Raw genomic sequence first — 17,378 nt, forward strand, 5'->3', positions numbered from 1 at the left:
CAGGTATACATAGATAGAGGGCACAGGACCAATTTAACAGGAAGGGATGATACTTAAAAGGTGAAATTAAGAGGTGAGAGGAATATAATGAGAGGAGATGGGGAGAGACAGATTGGGGCAAACTATCTCATACAGAAGAGGCAAGGGAAAATGGTTACAATGGAGGGGAAGAATAGGAAGGCAAAAGGGAATGGGTCGACCTTATTCCTATTGAATCTGGCTTGAGGAGGGAGGGAAATACACACTAAATAGGGGATCTCACCCTCCAGGACAATAGGGGGGAAGGGGATGAGAGGGGGGATGATGGAAGGGAGGGCAGGCTGGGGAGGAGGCAAGTTGGAAGCACCTACTTTTGAAAAGGGACAGGATCAAAGTAGAGAATAGAACAAGTGGGAGGTGGGTTAGGAGGGAGGGAAATATAGTCAATCTTTTACAATATATCTACTATGTTATTGTTTTGCATTAGCCGCACATGTAAAATCTAAACTGAACTGCTTGTCTCCCCAGTAGGGGTGGGTGGCAGGGGGCGAAGGGAATGAATCTGGAATTGAAAATTTTAAAATAAAATATTCAAATATATATATATATATATATATATATATATCTGTGTGTGTGTGTGTATTATTAATACCATTTTACATGTAATTAAGAAATAAGATATACAGGCACTGAGGCATAGAGATCTACTGGAAAAGTCGAAACGGGTATGGGAGAAAATATGGGAGAGAGCAGATTGGAGGTGGGGATATCCTGTGGGACTGCTGTTTTGGGGGGATGGGTGGGGGAAAAACGGGGAGAAAATTTGTAACTCAAAATCTGGCGTAAACGAATGATGTAAATCAGAAGCTAATAAAGCATTAAAAAGAAGAATTAGAAGAGATCTAATAAGTTTTGCTGAACTTTTTCTCTTTCCTTCATCTTCCTTTTTTTCTTATTCTTTAAAAAGAAAATCCTTGGTTATAAAGATTGGCTTTCTGGAATAGGATGGGCAGGGACAGAAGGGAGAAATATATGGGCTGTAAAAACAAAAGATATCAATAAAAACGATTTTTAAATCAAGAGATCTTAAAGGTCATAGTCTGATCTCCCACCCCATAGCGAAGGCCCCTCTCTATCATCTCTGAAAGATGGCCAGCTGACCTCTGTACGACACTTGCAGTACAGGACTCATTCCACTGCTCAACAGTGTTAACTGTTAGAAAGCTCTTCCCTACATTAAGTGAGACTTGTCTCCCTATCACCTCCACTTAGTGGTCCCAGTTCTGGAGCCTAACTGAATGAGACTCATCCCTTTTCCACACAATAACTGCTCAGATATTTGAAGATAGCTATCATGTCGAGCCTAAATGTTCTTTCTTCCAGGCTAAGCATTACCATTCCCTTCCCATTGGTCTCCAGACCCTCACAATCCTCACTGCTCTTCTTTTAATGCACTCTATCTCTTTTAAAATTTGGCTTGCAGAATTGAACACAAGACCATAGATGTGGTCTGATGAGGGCAGGGCACAGGAACCCACTAACCACAATTTTAAAGCAATATTGTCACAGTGTAGGCTCATAGAGTACTTGTGAGTCAACTGAAACCTAGGTCTTTTTTTCACAGGAACTGACTTTTGGAACCTAAATGTAGTTGCTTACACCAATCCCAATTAAATATAATCTCATGAGACTGAACCATTAGTCCAGTCTATCAAGCTACTTTTCAACCTCTATTCTGTCATCCAGTATATTCCTATCCCCTTGCTATGGGGCATTCTTTTGTACCCAGCACCCTCATTCTCCCTATTCCCAGTGCCTTAAGCTTCAATGTACACCACACAGTGAACTTAACTTACCCAGGACCTGATACTAATTTGTCTGCTTTCCTTCAATGGTCTGTTTCTTCTATCCTTCCCCAAGAATCAAGCTGTGCCTTTAAAGGTATCAACTAGAAAGTCTGACTAACCAACCCATGCAGGTGTGTTAGAAGGCCAGAAGGTCTTGTTTCAACCCTGGGTTAACAAGTTCACTTAACGGTAGCTTTCTCAAGACAATGGCCCTGCCTTTCTTTATCTTCTATATTAGGGGAATGACTTTAATGGTGAGAATTTCTCATCAACAGTGTAGTCATTCACCTACAAGACCTTTCTACTTGGACATCTTATTGTCAGTTCAAACTCAGCTTGAGTCCAAATAGAACCCATCATCTTCCTCCTCAAATGGGTTTCTTTTGGAAGCTTCCCCATATCTGTCAGTGTCACCATCATTATCCTAGTCACTCCAGGCTGTCTTTGACTTTGTCTTATCCTTCATTTCATATATCCAAGAATCACCAAGTCCCATGCGTTGTCTCTTTGGTTTGGTCTCTCTCCTCCCCTACCAATATCACTCTAGCTGACATTGATTCAGCACTAGTTCAAAGCCTCATTATCTCACTATTGGCTTCTTGAAAGAACCAAATTTCTGGCTTCTTGTCAGGCCCCTCGTCAAGGGCAGTGGATTGGATATTGGACTTGAAGTGAGGAAAATCTATGTGCAATTCCTAAGTCAGACACTCACTAACTATATGATCATGGGAAAGAGTCTCTCTGGGCCTTCAGACATCAGATGAGGACCAGAGTTAACACTGGCTTCACAGAGTGGTTAGGTCAGTCTGTAAGATGAGGTTAATAATAGCTCCTTCACAAAATCAAACAAGATAATATATGCATACACATTGTAAAACCTAAATAAATATTAATGTAAGTTGTTTTTAATATACCTTACACCAGTGGAGCTATGTGAACAACTTCAAACTTCCTTTCCTGGAATGATCTTATCAACCTAACTTTATCTTAAACTTCTCACACCTGGTGAGGCCAAGCCGATTTTGTTTCCTCTAACCACTCTGTATTGACTCCCAGTTCTTTGCTCTGGTTAATTCTTTCTTCTCCTTAAAAGCCTCTAGACTGAGATCCTCTGTGAGGTCAGGTCTCCTTGTGGCCACTCTAGCCCATGTTGTTCTGCCATTTACTTGGTAATTGTTGTCTGTGCAGTCAGCTGGCACAGCAGATAGAGCACTGGACCTGGAGTCAGGAAGACGAGTCAAAACCTGACTTTAGACATTGACTATTTGTGTGACCTTGGGCAAGTCACTCATCCTCTGTTTGCCTTGGTTTCCTTGTCTGTAAAATGGGAATAATGATAGAACCTACCTTGAAGGTTTGTTGTGAGGATCAAATGAAATTATGTTTGTAAAGCACTTGGCACAGTGGCGGGTACATAGGAGATGCTCTGTGAAGGCTGGCTATTGAGGTTATTGTTTCATCACAATCAGCTGCTCATCTGTTTAATGTGAATATATCAAGTTTCCTCAACTAGTTTCCAAGTTCCTGGAAGGCAAGGGCCTTATCTTACATATTCTCTGTAACTGCAGGTACTTACTAAAACCTGTAGGATTAGGATGGATTCAAGATTTACAGATTTTGTTAGCATGCAGATTATTAATTTAAGAACAAATGAACTCCTACATGCTTCCATCAAACAAATTAATAAGCCTTTCAAAAGGGTCCTAAGAATAAGATTTTGGAATTTTTGATAACAAGATTCAGATAAAATCAGCATTTATCCACTTTCCAATATTGTACTATGAAATGATAGCAGTTTCTTCACAGGAGAATGGTTACATTAGACTAGAGGCAAACCCAATTATTTTTAAAATTAATGCTGAAAACACTTACCTGACGATGATCAACATGAATTGCTTCCTCACCCCTACTGTCATGTCTTGTCATGCATTGTATTACCTGTCACAATAGTAGCTCTTCATATAATTCATATAATCAGTTGTTTTTTGTTTTGTTTTTTTGCTTAAGGGTCATGATGTATATGGAAATTGTATAATGAAGAACTCTTATTTGGTTGTTTTGTTTTGTTTTTTGCTTTTTGGAGGGCAATTGGGGTGAAGTGACTTGCCCAAGGTCATATGGCTAGTTTTTGTGTTAAGTGTCTGAGGCCAGATTTGAACTCAGGACCTCCTGACTCCAGGGCCCGTGCTCTACTCACTGTGCCACCTAGCCGCCCCAAAGAACTTTCATTTTAAAAATTTTCTTTTTCATTTTTAAGTGCAAGGTTTCTCATGATATGATAACTGGATGATTATAGATTTAAATAAATTTTTATTTTATATATAATTTTAAATTAGGATCATTTTTCCAACTACACATACACATACATCCAACAACTAGAAAAGGGAGGGTAATGTTTCCATCTGTACAAAGTTATGTTCTATTTTGGGAAAATAGTCAATCATACTTTGCTTCATGAGTCAAGTTGTAGAAATGGGGGCATAAAGGTTGATTTAGAAAATGGTTACCTGTACACATGCAAAAGGAAATGTATAGGAAAAAGTGAAGGAAAAAAAAACTTCAAAGATAAGGATCTACATGTATATTTCAAAATAATGTAGTTTTTTTCAAAGAGAAAAAATAAACCTCTTATTGGCCTTGAAAGTTATCATCCTACTGCCAAACAAAGATAAACAAGTTTGAGTTCTTTCCTGATAAAGTTTTTACCTAAATTTCTTATACTCTTCAGGTTGCCGTTGCCATCTGCAGTTCTGTACATTTGTAATAATTTCAAGGTAATAATCTTCTGAATACCTAAAAGTGAGAAATGTCAAGGGGGTTGAGTATGAAAATCTTACAAAATGCAAAGCATTCAAGCACACAGGTACATAAGGACCATTACATTAAATTAATTGACTGTGCAACTTAACTCCAAACCTGCAGATAGAAAGCAGAGTACCCTTTAAAGTAATCATGATGTCCTTGGAGAGCTAGATGGCACAGTGGATAGCACACTGGGCTTGCAATCAGGAAGACTCATCTCATGAATTCAAGTACAACCTCAGACACTTAATAGTTGTGTGACCCTGGGCAAGTCACTTAACTCTGCCTCAGTATCCTCATCTGTAAAATGAACTGGAGAAGGAGATGACAAACCACTCTAGTATCTTTGCCAAGGAAACCCCAAAATTGGGTAATGAAGAATAGGATATGACTGAATAACAACAATTATGATGTCACTAAGAATTCATGATTATGTGTTTTCTGATCCTTGCACACGAGCATTCTAAATAACTAAAAATATGTCCGAACCACACAAGGATCTGCATATCTCAAGGTTATTTGGCAATTCTCCTTTCATTTTAATTCAGTGAGAAATAAATACAAATACTTAATAGACATTTTCCAATAATAGATCAGTTAATAAAGTCTCCTTTCACAGTTAGTATTTACATAGTCATTATTTTTGGACACATAATTTTTCAGAATCATAATTCCAAATTGTTTAATTTTGATCCACAAGATAAAAATCAAGAACTTTTTTTTACATTTTGAATTGTCTTAGGGACAATTTAAACACACTCATACACCGCTACCTCTTCCCCAAAACTATCAATCCCTGAAAAACAAATCAGGAAACCTCTAATTATCCTTTGTAACCAAGGAGTGTTAAGAGTGCTGAACTTGGAACCACAGCACCTGCTTTTAAATTGCAGCTTTCTCAATTGCTACTTATATGGCACTGGGCAAATCATCTGACAACACTGGGCCTTAGTTTCCCCTTCCATAAAATGAACAGTTGGATTAGATGATATCTAGGGTTCCTTCTAGCTCTACCTATGAAACTATCAGGACAGTTAAGCAAAACACTTGGAAACGCTAACCAAAATGGCAGTGTATACCTCATGCCACAGCTGTAGTCCACCACCTTTCTGAAGACTACATGCGCTCATATGCTTTTAAATAAACTTATTAAAACATCTGATGAGCTTCCATCACATTTCCTTAGTCCTATGTTTAAATCTAAATCTACAATGCTCTCTCAGGGAAACACTGTAAAATGCACAGTGCCTGGCACATAGTAAGCACCATATAAATGTAAGCTATTATTATTTTAATTCCATCTGATATTTCTACTCCATAGACTTCTCATAATAGCTAGAATGTATATAGCAGTGCTTTAAAGTCTGCTCAGTTTTTACAGATATTATCTCATTTGATCATCACAACGACAGAGAGGTAAATAGCATTATTCCCATATTAGAGCAGAGAAAACCAAGGCTTAAAGAAGTTGAATGACTTGTTCAAAGTCACACAGCTAGTAAATGGCTGAGGCTGGATTTGACATGAGCTTTTCCTAACCCCAGGCCCAGTATTCTCTCCACTAGCTAGCTGCTTCTAGTACAGGGTGCACAAGCAGGTAGTGTTAAAAAAAAAAAAAACAGCACAGTAAGGTTAAATAACTTGCCCAGAGTCACAGAGCTATCAGACGATGTGGCTAAGATTAGAATTTGAGGCTTTTAGTTCCCAGCTCCATTCTGATAAACTAGAGGCAGAACCAATTACCTTAGGAAGTTAGAGACAACAACATCAGTTAATTATGTTAGCTTTTGTATAAATGCTTTTGCACCTATAGTAGCGATATAACTTTCCTTTGGCATACTTACAGAATAATACCATTTTCCCTTTAAAACCCTGCTTGTCTCTTATAGCTAGTTTCATGAGTAGCCTCCAAATTACATCTATCACCAACTGGAAACCCATTGTAGCTAGCTGTCTCCAGTTTTAACAGGAACATTTAAGGCCGGAAGCCAATCATTTTGAGGCTGTCTAATCTGACTCATTTGCAATCCACATAAAATAGCTTTTGAATATGTTGTCACAGAGTAAAAGGAAGCAATCTAGTACCCAAAAAATGGGGCAACCCACCCCAGCACAAATGAAGAAGCTCTCCCTCCCAGCCCTCCTGAAGTGAGTGACTTCCCCGTGGAAGGTGGGATCAAAGCGCCATTTAGCTGCCCCCCCCCCCAAAAAAAAACACAACAAAACTGTCCTTTCACATTGGAGACAGCTACAATGAAGAGATTAAAGAACAAGGTGGAAGAAAGAATTTTCCCCCTGTTGTTGCCATTTTCTGTTGAAAACAAACCAGCAAATAGCTTCATTAGGGAAATTAAGATCACAATTACACTGTTGTTAAGTATGCAGTGAGACTAGCCTCAGAGCAAAGTAATATATGGGGAGAGAGCTGTTCACCCTGAAAGAGATTGAGAGTAGAGATATATGAGAGACAGAGACAGAGACAGACAGAGAGACAGAGAGATAGAGAGACAGAGAGAGAGAGTGTGTGGTTGACCATAATGTGAATTTCTGTTAACTGTATCATATGTGTTCCATCCATTTTTGTCCCTTCTAGCTATCAGTACTAGGGTCTTTATTTTATAATAAAGTTAGACATGTTTTCTAAAAGAATCATTTTTAGGCATGGGACAAGATATAAATTATATGTGAGAACTTAGCAAACTTTTTTTTAAAATCATATATTTAAAGGAAATGCTAATAAATACCTTCAAAATAAACCATGGCATATAAATGCTATCTTGACTATTAACATTTGTTGAAAAAAGATTGAAAGTTTTAAAAAGGTATTAAATGTCTCCAGGGAGATACAATTTATTTGATCAAGACATTTAATTTTTAAATGAGATAAAGTGTGTAAAATTATTTGCATACTATAAAGCATCTTGCAAACTAATTTTACAGTTATTTCCCTACAGCAGAACTTAACCGAGGCCCAAGGCCACTCTGTTTTGGATATCTGTCCCCAAACCCTCCAAGGGCCAAAAATCTTGGGAAGAGAGAAAAGATTATAGATAAAGGCCTGGAAGACACAATATAGATGTCCCAAAATAAAAAATTTCCAAAAAAATAATGGTGGTGACAAAAAAATCCCCATAACATTCCATAATCATAATGTTCAAGGAAAAGAAACTGCACCTTTCTCTTTTCACTGCAGTGGGGATTACAGACATAGAATGTTGCATTACTGTCAGACAGGATCAGTGGGTTGGTTAGTTTTGTTAACTAGTTTGTTAAACTGCTTTTAAAATCTTTCTTTACAAAGGATGGCTCACAAGGTATTGTGGAATTGAAAGGGGGTGTCTTTGGAAGCTGATATGGTATAAAAGAGAAAAGGTATCAACAAAACTAAGATCAAGTTAGAATTGGATGGCCTTTTAAAAAAATAGTCTGACATGAGCATAATTCTTTTATGTAATAATGATCAAATATATGCTTATTTTCTAACTCCAGAAAAGATTTTGGAATGTCATTAGCACTCTTGAAAATCACCAGGCACATCATTTAATTTCTCTACTCTTCGGTTTCTTCCTATATGTACAAAATGTCAATTTTGGAGTAGATGAGTTTGACTTGTGAACCTTGGACTTAGCACACACAGTAAAAACTTAATAATTATCCCCCCCCATTCATTCTAAAGTTTCTTCTAGTACTTAGGTTCTATGTATTATTCTTTACTCCTTTAAGTGAGAAGAAATGCTTATTTATCTGAAGAGTTGAATGTCAGACACTATAACTTATTTATTTGGCTAGGTAACCCAACAGAGTACTGGGACGTGGCCTGGAGTCAGGAAGACTTGAGCTCAAATCCAGCTTCAGACACTTATTAGCTGTGTGACCCTGGGCAAGTCAACCTCTGTTTGGCCTCAGTTTCCTGGTCTGTAAAATGGGGAGATAATACGTTGCAGGGTTATGAGGATCACAGGAAATGATAATTGTAAAGCACTTTAGCACAGTGTCTGTCACATAGTAAATGCTGCATAAATGTTATCTAAGAGAAGAAGGAGAAGTGAGGAGGGGGGAGAGAAGGAAGGGGAATTTCCTTGTCAGTAGAAGACTAGCCGTACTGAGTCTGCTGGGTTCTGAATATAAGTTCTGAAGCTATCTTCAGTGTCTGAGTCTTTGTGACTCCATTTGGGGTTTTCTTGGCAAAGATATTGGAGTTATTTGCCATTTCTTTCTCCAGTTCATTTTATAATTAGAGAAACTGAGGCAAATAAGGTTAAATGACTTGCCCAGTGTCCCACAGCTAGTAAGTATCTGATGCTGGACTTGAACTCAGGTCTTCCTGATTCTAGGCCCAGCGCTCTACTCACTCACTGTACCACTTAGCTGCCCAAGTGTTATTATTATCCCCACTTCACAGGTGAGGAAACTGAGGCAGACAGAGGTTAAATTACTTGCCCAAGGTCACACAGCTATTAAGTGTCTGGTGCCAAAATTGAACTTGGGTCTTCCTAAATTCAGGCCTGGTGCTCTCTATAGGGTACCACTTGGCTGTCCAGAACTGCTCTCCACCAAGCTAAATTCTAGAAATGAAGACAACAAATATAGCTTTTCCCATTCAGTGAGCTCAATAACCACTTGTGAGCGATGTAGGAGACAGGATTCATTCTTGGAATGGGGGTCAGGTTAGAGTTCCAGTTCTGCCATCCTATGATTCCAAGTTTTCAGTCGTTCAGTGCAATTGTTTTGTGCATAAAGAATACCTTGATGAGAATTAAGGCAATGTATTATGGTGAAAGGATACTGGATCTGGAGTCGGAGGACATGGGTTCATATCCCACTTAGTACCTGCATGGCAAGTCAGGCTTGACCTCTCCAGGCCTCAGTTTTATCATCTATAAAATGAGGGAGGTCAGCCTAGAAGCCCCTCACAGCTCTAAATCTATGAGCTGATGAGAGCTAACCAAAGGTAAGTGTGAGGTTGAGATAGGAAGTAGAATTAGGTTAAGGATGTGCAATGTAATTGAACACTTAATATCATCTCTTTTCTTGGCTGATAAAAGAATAGGGATGGACAATGCATCTCCCAGATAGCATTTGAGATGGGGGTCTGATACCTCTATTTTACTGCCCAACTACTCTGTTTTTTGAGCCAAAGTCTGTCAGAGATAATTTATTAATATGCAAACATTCCTGCTCAGAGAAAGTTCCAAATGGGCAAAGCCAACTGCTTTCCATACACTATGTATACCCAAGTTATCTGAGTACAGCATATTGAAACAGCTCCAGGGATTCACTCATCAAGATAGTGATACAGATTCTATTCCACAGTTCTAATTGGAGCCAACAAAGTTTAATATTGCATTATCTGAGAAAGCTACACATTTATATGTAGCACCAGAACATTAACCCTTCGTTGCCTGAAAATTCACCACTGGATGAGGTACCTGGGGCAAACGCAACAAAGTACACTTTAGAAAAATGTCAATTGACACAAAATGATCTCTGAAGTGATGCAGCTGGAGTAGGGAGACATCAAAGAATGTCTGCTGTTGGGGACTATGGGAGGATATATGGTGGGTGGGGCTGGAGATTACATTAGAAGACAACCAAGTAGCTTTCTATTTTAATTAATTGTCATTGTTAATTGTGTAAAAATCTGTGCTATTTCTAGCTTTGGAAGAGCAGGAGGTTCTTTTTGATTTTTGTTTTGTTTTGTTTTTTGTTCTGACCATGTGATTTTATCATCTATTGGAGCTCTCAGTGAAGAAATCCTTTCTACCAAAGCAGATCTGCATTTAGATTTAAGCTACATGAGGGCAGGAAGTGTCATTTACCTCTTCTTCCATCCCCAGTTTTTAGGAACATAGTAGGTGCTTAATAAATGTTTACTGACTGGTTGATGTGCACTGCAACTTAGAGCCAAATAAACTTTTCTGGGATCAAGGTCATACAGCCAGTATGTGATTGAGGAATGGCTTAGAGCCAGATCTTCCTGACTTAGAGGTAAGTTTTCTATCTAATATATCATGACTGCCCCTCTCCATGGTACCCTCTCAGTTCCACGCTGCCTAACTATGATAGAGCCCTATCTAGCATGATGAAATCTATCAGACTGAAACTGGGCTAACGGAACTGATATCACTGTCACTGTTGCTAACACTAGGTAGGTTTGATGAGAATGATATTGACTTCAAATTTCATCTCCTTATTAAAAATTTACAAATCAATCCCCAATATTTTGTTGTGCAAACCAATAAAATATGATACATTGCTGGGATGGAAAAACTGAAATAAGACCAGGAGGTGGTGCCTGTTAGCCCAGACAGGAGTCTAGAATTGTTGATGCCACCTTTTGGGCACATTTCTGAGTATCTAAATGGGGCCATGTTTTTTTCAATAATGAAAACTGTATTCTGCCAAGAGGAAGGAAGATAACAGTTCACTGATCTTACACCATCCATTTTCAGCTATAGAACTCTCTTGGTTGCAAGGAGTCTAACAAAAAATATCAGAGAACATTATGTCCTCTTCCAAAGAGGAAGCAGGTTGGTTGAAAGCCACCTATGGCAGTTAATATCCAGGAGTTGACAAGGTGCCCTTTGGGCATCACGTGACCAGTTATCTGGATAGGTTCTTCCTCAACTCGCCCAATGGGAATAATAATTACCATTGTCAGTAATACTAATTCACAAGTATTTAGCGTGTTTTAAAATGCTTTTCTCATAATGACCCTATGAGGAGGTATTATGGCTCTATTTAGCAGATGAAACAACTGAGTCTCAGAGAAGTTGTCACAAAGTAGACATTTCACAGAGAACAAGGCAGTACTAGGCCTCATTTAAGGTCTTTTGACTTCCAAGTCATGTACTCTGAATATTTCAAAGGCTTTTAATATAAAAATTATTTATGGGAATGAGGATATAAAAGCCACCTATGACAATAATGTCATGCTCCTACAAAAGGAATATGGAGATTCCTTAATTAATTTCTACTGTTGATCGCCCAGCTGTTCTTTGGGGAACTGTTGTACAACATACTGCTGCCTCAGCAAACACTTTTTAAAGCAGCCTAATTAAAATGTATAAAGAAATAGGAAAACTGGATTGTGTTTTAAGGCTTGGAGGCTTTTGAAAAGTTTCATGTCCTCAAAATAATGTCATTCTTTTTTATTATGTTTGTAGCTTATGAATCATGTTCTCATGAAAGCTAAGGGAATAGCAAATGAGTAGTAAATAAACTCTAACTTTATTAAGAAGGCACAGTACAGCTTAGACTTGACACAAAGAAAAGAAAGAAATTGTTTTTTATCTCTGCTGTTTCTGAAATAGAAATGATTTCTAAATTTTTGTAAAGGATAAGAGGGGAAAAATGTTTTATAAAAATGTGGTTTGGGGGCATCAAATGAAGGAGGCTAAGAGCTGAGAGACTCTTCAGGAAACTCAAAACATCAAGAATACTTTCTTCAAGAGGACACTCAAAAGATGCTGAATGTCATAAGCACCAAATGATATCATAGAGAATGGAATCAACTATGACATAACAGAAAGGAAATGACTAATTATAAATGTGATGATCATTTTTAATGAGCTGGATGAAAACAATTGGGCCACTGACTGATTAGAGGAAGAGGTCAAAGTAGATATCAATTTATAAAGCTAAAGGTATGAAAACTAAAGACAGCACTGGGTCTAACTGCCATAGCTCCAACCTTGACCTCTTTAGAGACAGAGATGCAAAGGTAGAATGATCTGGAGGGCCTTCTAATTGACAAAATGTTTCTGAGGAGGAAGATAGAAGACAGGACTGTTTTACAAAACCCTGAGGAGAAAATGAACCTGCAGAGACCTTCACATGGTGTTCAGCTATGCCGAAAATCTTCCCAATGGTATTTTCATGTCCTGGCCTAGAAAGACCAGGCCCTGGTTGGGGTTTGTATCTTGTTCAGTTGTTTTAGTTTTGTCCAACTCTGCGATCCTATTTGGGGTTTTCTTGGCAAAGATACTGGAGTGGTTTGCCATTTCCTTCTTTGGATCATTTGTTTTTACACATGAGGAAACTGAGGCAAACAGGGTTAAGTGACTTGCCCAGGGTCACAGAGCTAATAAGTATCCAAGGCTGAATTTGAATTTAGTTCTTTCTATATCTAGAGCCAGAACTCTATCCACTGCACCACCTAGCTGCCTAATCCAGCAAGGACCATATCTACGTAGGTACATGATGTTGATTGAATACCTTCTTGCCCTAACACCTAGGCTTGGGGAATTGGGGTTGAAAGGTAGCTGGGGTGTTTCAAAATGGATGGAGGCTAAAAGTACAATGCAAAATAATAAAAAGAGAAACCATGCGGATAAGTCAATAATTTGGAAAGAGCCAGACTCATGAAGTGGTATTAGAGAAAGAAGCACAAACAAAACCAAAAGTTCACAGGGATCAGCAAGAGGAAAGGATCGGGGTTTGAAATGCAAGAGTCCAGTGCCCAGGGAGAGATGAGGAACTAACTGTGTTACACAAGGAGCATGGGTTTGTTTTTTACATTCAAAAGCTCCACAAGGGCACACGAGTGTGAAGTGGTGCCATGTACTGTTTGGGTCCATTCCCTTGATTTGACAGACCCTTATAAATCTGTGAGCTCCCTATGCTCTCATCATTATGAACCTCCACAGAATTTATAAGGCAACATATAATTTATATTTATGCTTTTGTTTATTGTTTATATATATATATATGTATACACACACACACACACACACACACACACACACACACATATATATATATAAATTGGAAGGAAAGGACGACAAGTAGACACAAAATAGAACAGATCTGCTGCAGTTTCTAAGCTGATACATCCTCATTGGCGATGACCCTGAAATTGTCGCATCTGAACTTATCCACATCAGTGCTGAGGAAATGAGGTTAGTCCTTAAGAAGCTGGATTTCGGGAAGAGGACCTGACTGACTTCATGTAGAAATTGACGCTGCAGACATTACAATCTTGGCCACTGGCACTCAGGAGTCAATTTTCAAGATAATTAAGAGAGAATATCTATTTTGCCAAAGTGAAAAAAGGAAACTGTGTAGACATTAACAATTAATTGGTCATAAACTGTTTTTTAATCTCTACAAAATCTTTATGGGAATGGACCATATTAAGAGTATCTATCCATGAATATAAGTGAAGAAAATTCTCAAGTAGACTTTTGCCGATGACTTTTTATGAAAATCATACAACTGCCAGAGTTATGAATGATATAAAATTTTGTTATAGCTATTGTTTGCTGATTATTTTTAAAAATGGCTCCAGAAAATAAAATGCTCTTTTAAAAGTCCTCCTGAAGCAGGGTGTGTTCATACACATGCCAGACTAATGTAAGATTCTGTGACATGCAACTTTGGACCTGACTTTGTTCAATGATCAAATTTTATCATTAAAGTGATGTATAAGACAGTGAAATATATTTTTACCCAAGATATTTGCCAAGCTTATGGAGGATTTCCTTCATAGGAAGTATTTCCTATTTGTGGTAAAGTTTTTCAAATACTCTATGTATTATTAAATTACATAGCACTAATTGCATCAAATCTTAGAATATTTAAAAATCCCTTCAGTAAAATCTATAATTCAAAAGAGATCAATTTAACCATCCATACTGCAAGAAGAAAGTAAATGAAAGATACTGATATATACATCAGTAGATACATATATATATATATATCACTTGAAAATATAACACTAAACATCCTATTGAATTTATCAATCTATCTATCATCTATCTCTACTCTCTATTTCTCTATCTTTATCATCCATCAACTACCTTTATTCTACCTATCTATGAACTTGCATAGGAATATATATATGGAGAGTGAAAATGACCTACACATAGATAAACTGGTCTCCATAAAGATACAGACCTTGGACAAACACAGCAGAGAGACAGTGGGTTGGGCTGAAAGTTGACTAGGAGAAAGAGATAAAACTGGATCCAATTTGGAAAACTGTCTAATGCTTTTAGTGATCAAAATCTACTCTTAGCAACAGCATTATCAAAAGAAAAATAAAAGAAAGAAAAGAGGCATAGGAAAGCATTTTTAAACACACAGAAGAGAAGGAAGACCAGAAGAAATACAGATAAGCAAGACAGCTTTGAAAGTTACATGTTGTATATAATTGATCATATTGCCTACTTTCTCAATGAGTGGGGAAGGGGCTGGAAAGAGGGAGCAAATTTTGAATGCAAAGATTTTTTTTTAAAGAAAGTTAAAATAAAATGTAATTATAAAAGGGGCAGCTAGGTGGCACACTGGTTAGAGTGTGTAATGGGAATGTAAAATTTTAAGATCTTCCCTGCCCCTAGGCTAAAGTGCACCTGGAGCCTGGGGTGGGAGGCTTGTTTTCCAGTAGATACTTTTTTATTGGGCAGTGGGTCAAGAGGGTGGTTACATTCTCTGACCCAGGAGAAGGCTATATAATCCCTGATGTGAGGCTTTGCTTTGGGGCTCACTTTGAGAAGTGTTCTGTAATTTGATCAGATGAGACTCTGGGAAGCCGTTGCTGAGAGCCCCCCGGGCTTTGAAAAACCCAGATGTTGATTTGGTATGGATGTAATGGTTGGACAGTTTGGAAACTGTCTACTTGATCTGTTTCTCTGTCTTGATAATTCTGTCTGTATACTCTGAAGTTCGGGGTGCTGACCTTTTTCCCCTGAACTAGGTTAACGATACATATTTGACTGATTAAAGTAAGCTTGTTAACCCATTTTGAATTGCTTTCCTTTATCAAAGCAGATCTAAGAACCTGTGTTGGCAGTGATCCTGGGGACGCTGGGGTGCTTGCTGATATAGAGTGCTGGGCATAGAATCAGGAAGATTCCTCTTCCTGACTTCAAATATGGCTTTAGACACTCACTAGCTGTGTGATGCTGGGCAAGTCACTTAACCCTGTCTGCCTCAGTTTCATCATCTGTAAAAATGAGCTGGAGAAGGAAACAGCAAATCACTTCCAGTATCTTTGCCAAGAAAACCCCAAATAGTGTCAGGAAGAGTTAGATACAACTGAAAAATGACTAATGACTAATAACAATAATCATAAAAAGTTATATGTTGAATTTATTATATATGTGAAAGGAAAAATAAGGTATAGTAGACCTCCATACTTCTATGTACAGTTTTTTTTGTGCATCTTTATCTGAAAATGCTAATTCTATTTGGGGTTTGTTAAAATCAGAATAAAAATATATCTATTTAAAAAATGAAAGCTAGACAGACCTTGTGCTGCACTGATACCCTTGGAACAGGAGAAGCACCCAAGAAAGGCTTCTACTACATTGGGTGGCCCTTCTAAGGGAACAACAAAAGGACATGGATGAGAAGCCCATAAGAGGAGAGAAACACAGACATTCTAGTCTATACCAGTGGAGGCACAGCCCACACTGGCGAGATCATCACAGTAAATTCCTATTTTACCAACCAAACTTTTCTTTTTCTCAGTGTTGCTGTCTGCTAAGGAATAACTACAAATAATAACTGAATAAGAAGCTATCAGAGTAAATATTCTAACATGAAGACACCTTAAGATTGAATACTGTAACTACAGGAAATAAGTATTAGCCAACACTAAATTCCATCTCTACTAATGGGCAGTTCTATTTGAGCAATGATTCACTTCAGTCTTTAGCACTGCAGCCATGATGAACAGAACTCCAACCCTCATCCCTGTAGTGTCACTATCTGCCCTGCTGCTGAAGCTCCCTCTTCAGGGGTCCTATTGTCCTACCAGGTAAGGAACCAGAAATGTGCCCAGACTGTGCTTCATACACCCTTTAGCCACCTCCCCCAGACATGTTGCCATCCTCTCTGGCCCATTCTTCACATATATCCTTCCTCCACCCCCATCTATGTTTTCCAATTCTTGTTTGAGGAATAGTCCAATCAATATAACAGCGCCATTTCTGTAGCGCTTAAGGTTTTCAAAGCACCTCACAAACATTATCACATTTCACCCTTATTATAATTTTGGGAAGGAGGCACTGCTATTATCCCCATTTTACAGAGGAGGAAACTGAGGCAGAAAGGGGTCATAAGTTGCTGGTCACTGTTCCTACAGAGGGTATGACAGTTACTCCCGGTAGGTTCCACTCACCATCCTAGAGACTCCTAAATACAAAACTCTTTTCCTTGGCCACCACTCGGTTATCTATGTTAACTACTACTATTAGAATGTAAGATCCTTGAAGACCAAACTACCTCATTATTTCATTTGATTCCCCAGCACCTAACACTAGTGCCTACCCTATCAATCAGTCAATCAGAAAACATTAAGTACTTACTATGTACTAGACATTGTGCTAAAAACTGGGGATAAAAAAAGAGACAAAAGACAGTCCCTGACCTCAAGGATCTTACAATCTAATAGGGGAGAGAACAATGCAAACAAATACATACAAAGCAAATTATACACACACATACACACACACACACATATATGTATATGATAAATAGGAAATAGTTTACAGAGTGAAGACACTAGAATTAAGAAGAGTTGGGGAAGGCTTCCTGTAGAAGGTGCAATTTTAACTGGGACTTAAAGGAAGCCAGGCAGGTCAGCAGGGAAGAGATGAAGAGGGAGAGCATTCCAGACATGGAGGATAGTCAGACAGAATGTGTGAACCAAGAGATGGCTTGGGACCAGCCAGTAGGCTAATGTCACTGGATCAAAGAATACATGTAGGGGAATAAGGTAATAAAACGTGTGTGTGTGTGGGGGGG

At 38.3% G+C, this 17,378-nt stretch overlaps 1 protein-coding gene across 2 annotated transcripts in view; it reads right to left on the reverse strand.

The window, feature by feature from the left end:
• Positions 1-17,378, reverse strand: part of ST8SIA6 (ST8 alpha-N-acetyl-neuraminide alpha-2,8-sialyltransferase 6) — a 123,953-nt gene that overhangs the window by 50,563 nt on the left and 56,012 nt on the right. The window contains exon 4 of one of the 2 annotated variants that reach the window (XM_069086262.1): positions 4,533-4,619. The exons of the other annotated variant lie outside the window; for it this stretch is intronic. Coding sequence (XP_068942363.1) covers positions 4,533-4,619 — 87 coding nt within the window. The remainder of the gene's footprint in view (positions 1-4,532; positions 4,620-17,378) is intronic. 2 annotated transcript variants of the gene reach the window in all.

Source organism: Petaurus breviceps, unplaced genomic scaffold (genome assembly GCF_028583685.1).
Source record: "Petaurus breviceps papuanus isolate PSGF00001 unplaced genomic scaffold, PetGlider_PUasm1.0 178, whole genome shotgun sequence".
Classification (NCBI taxonomy): Eukaryota; Metazoa; Chordata; class Mammalia; order Diprotodontia; family Petauridae; genus Petaurus; species Petaurus breviceps.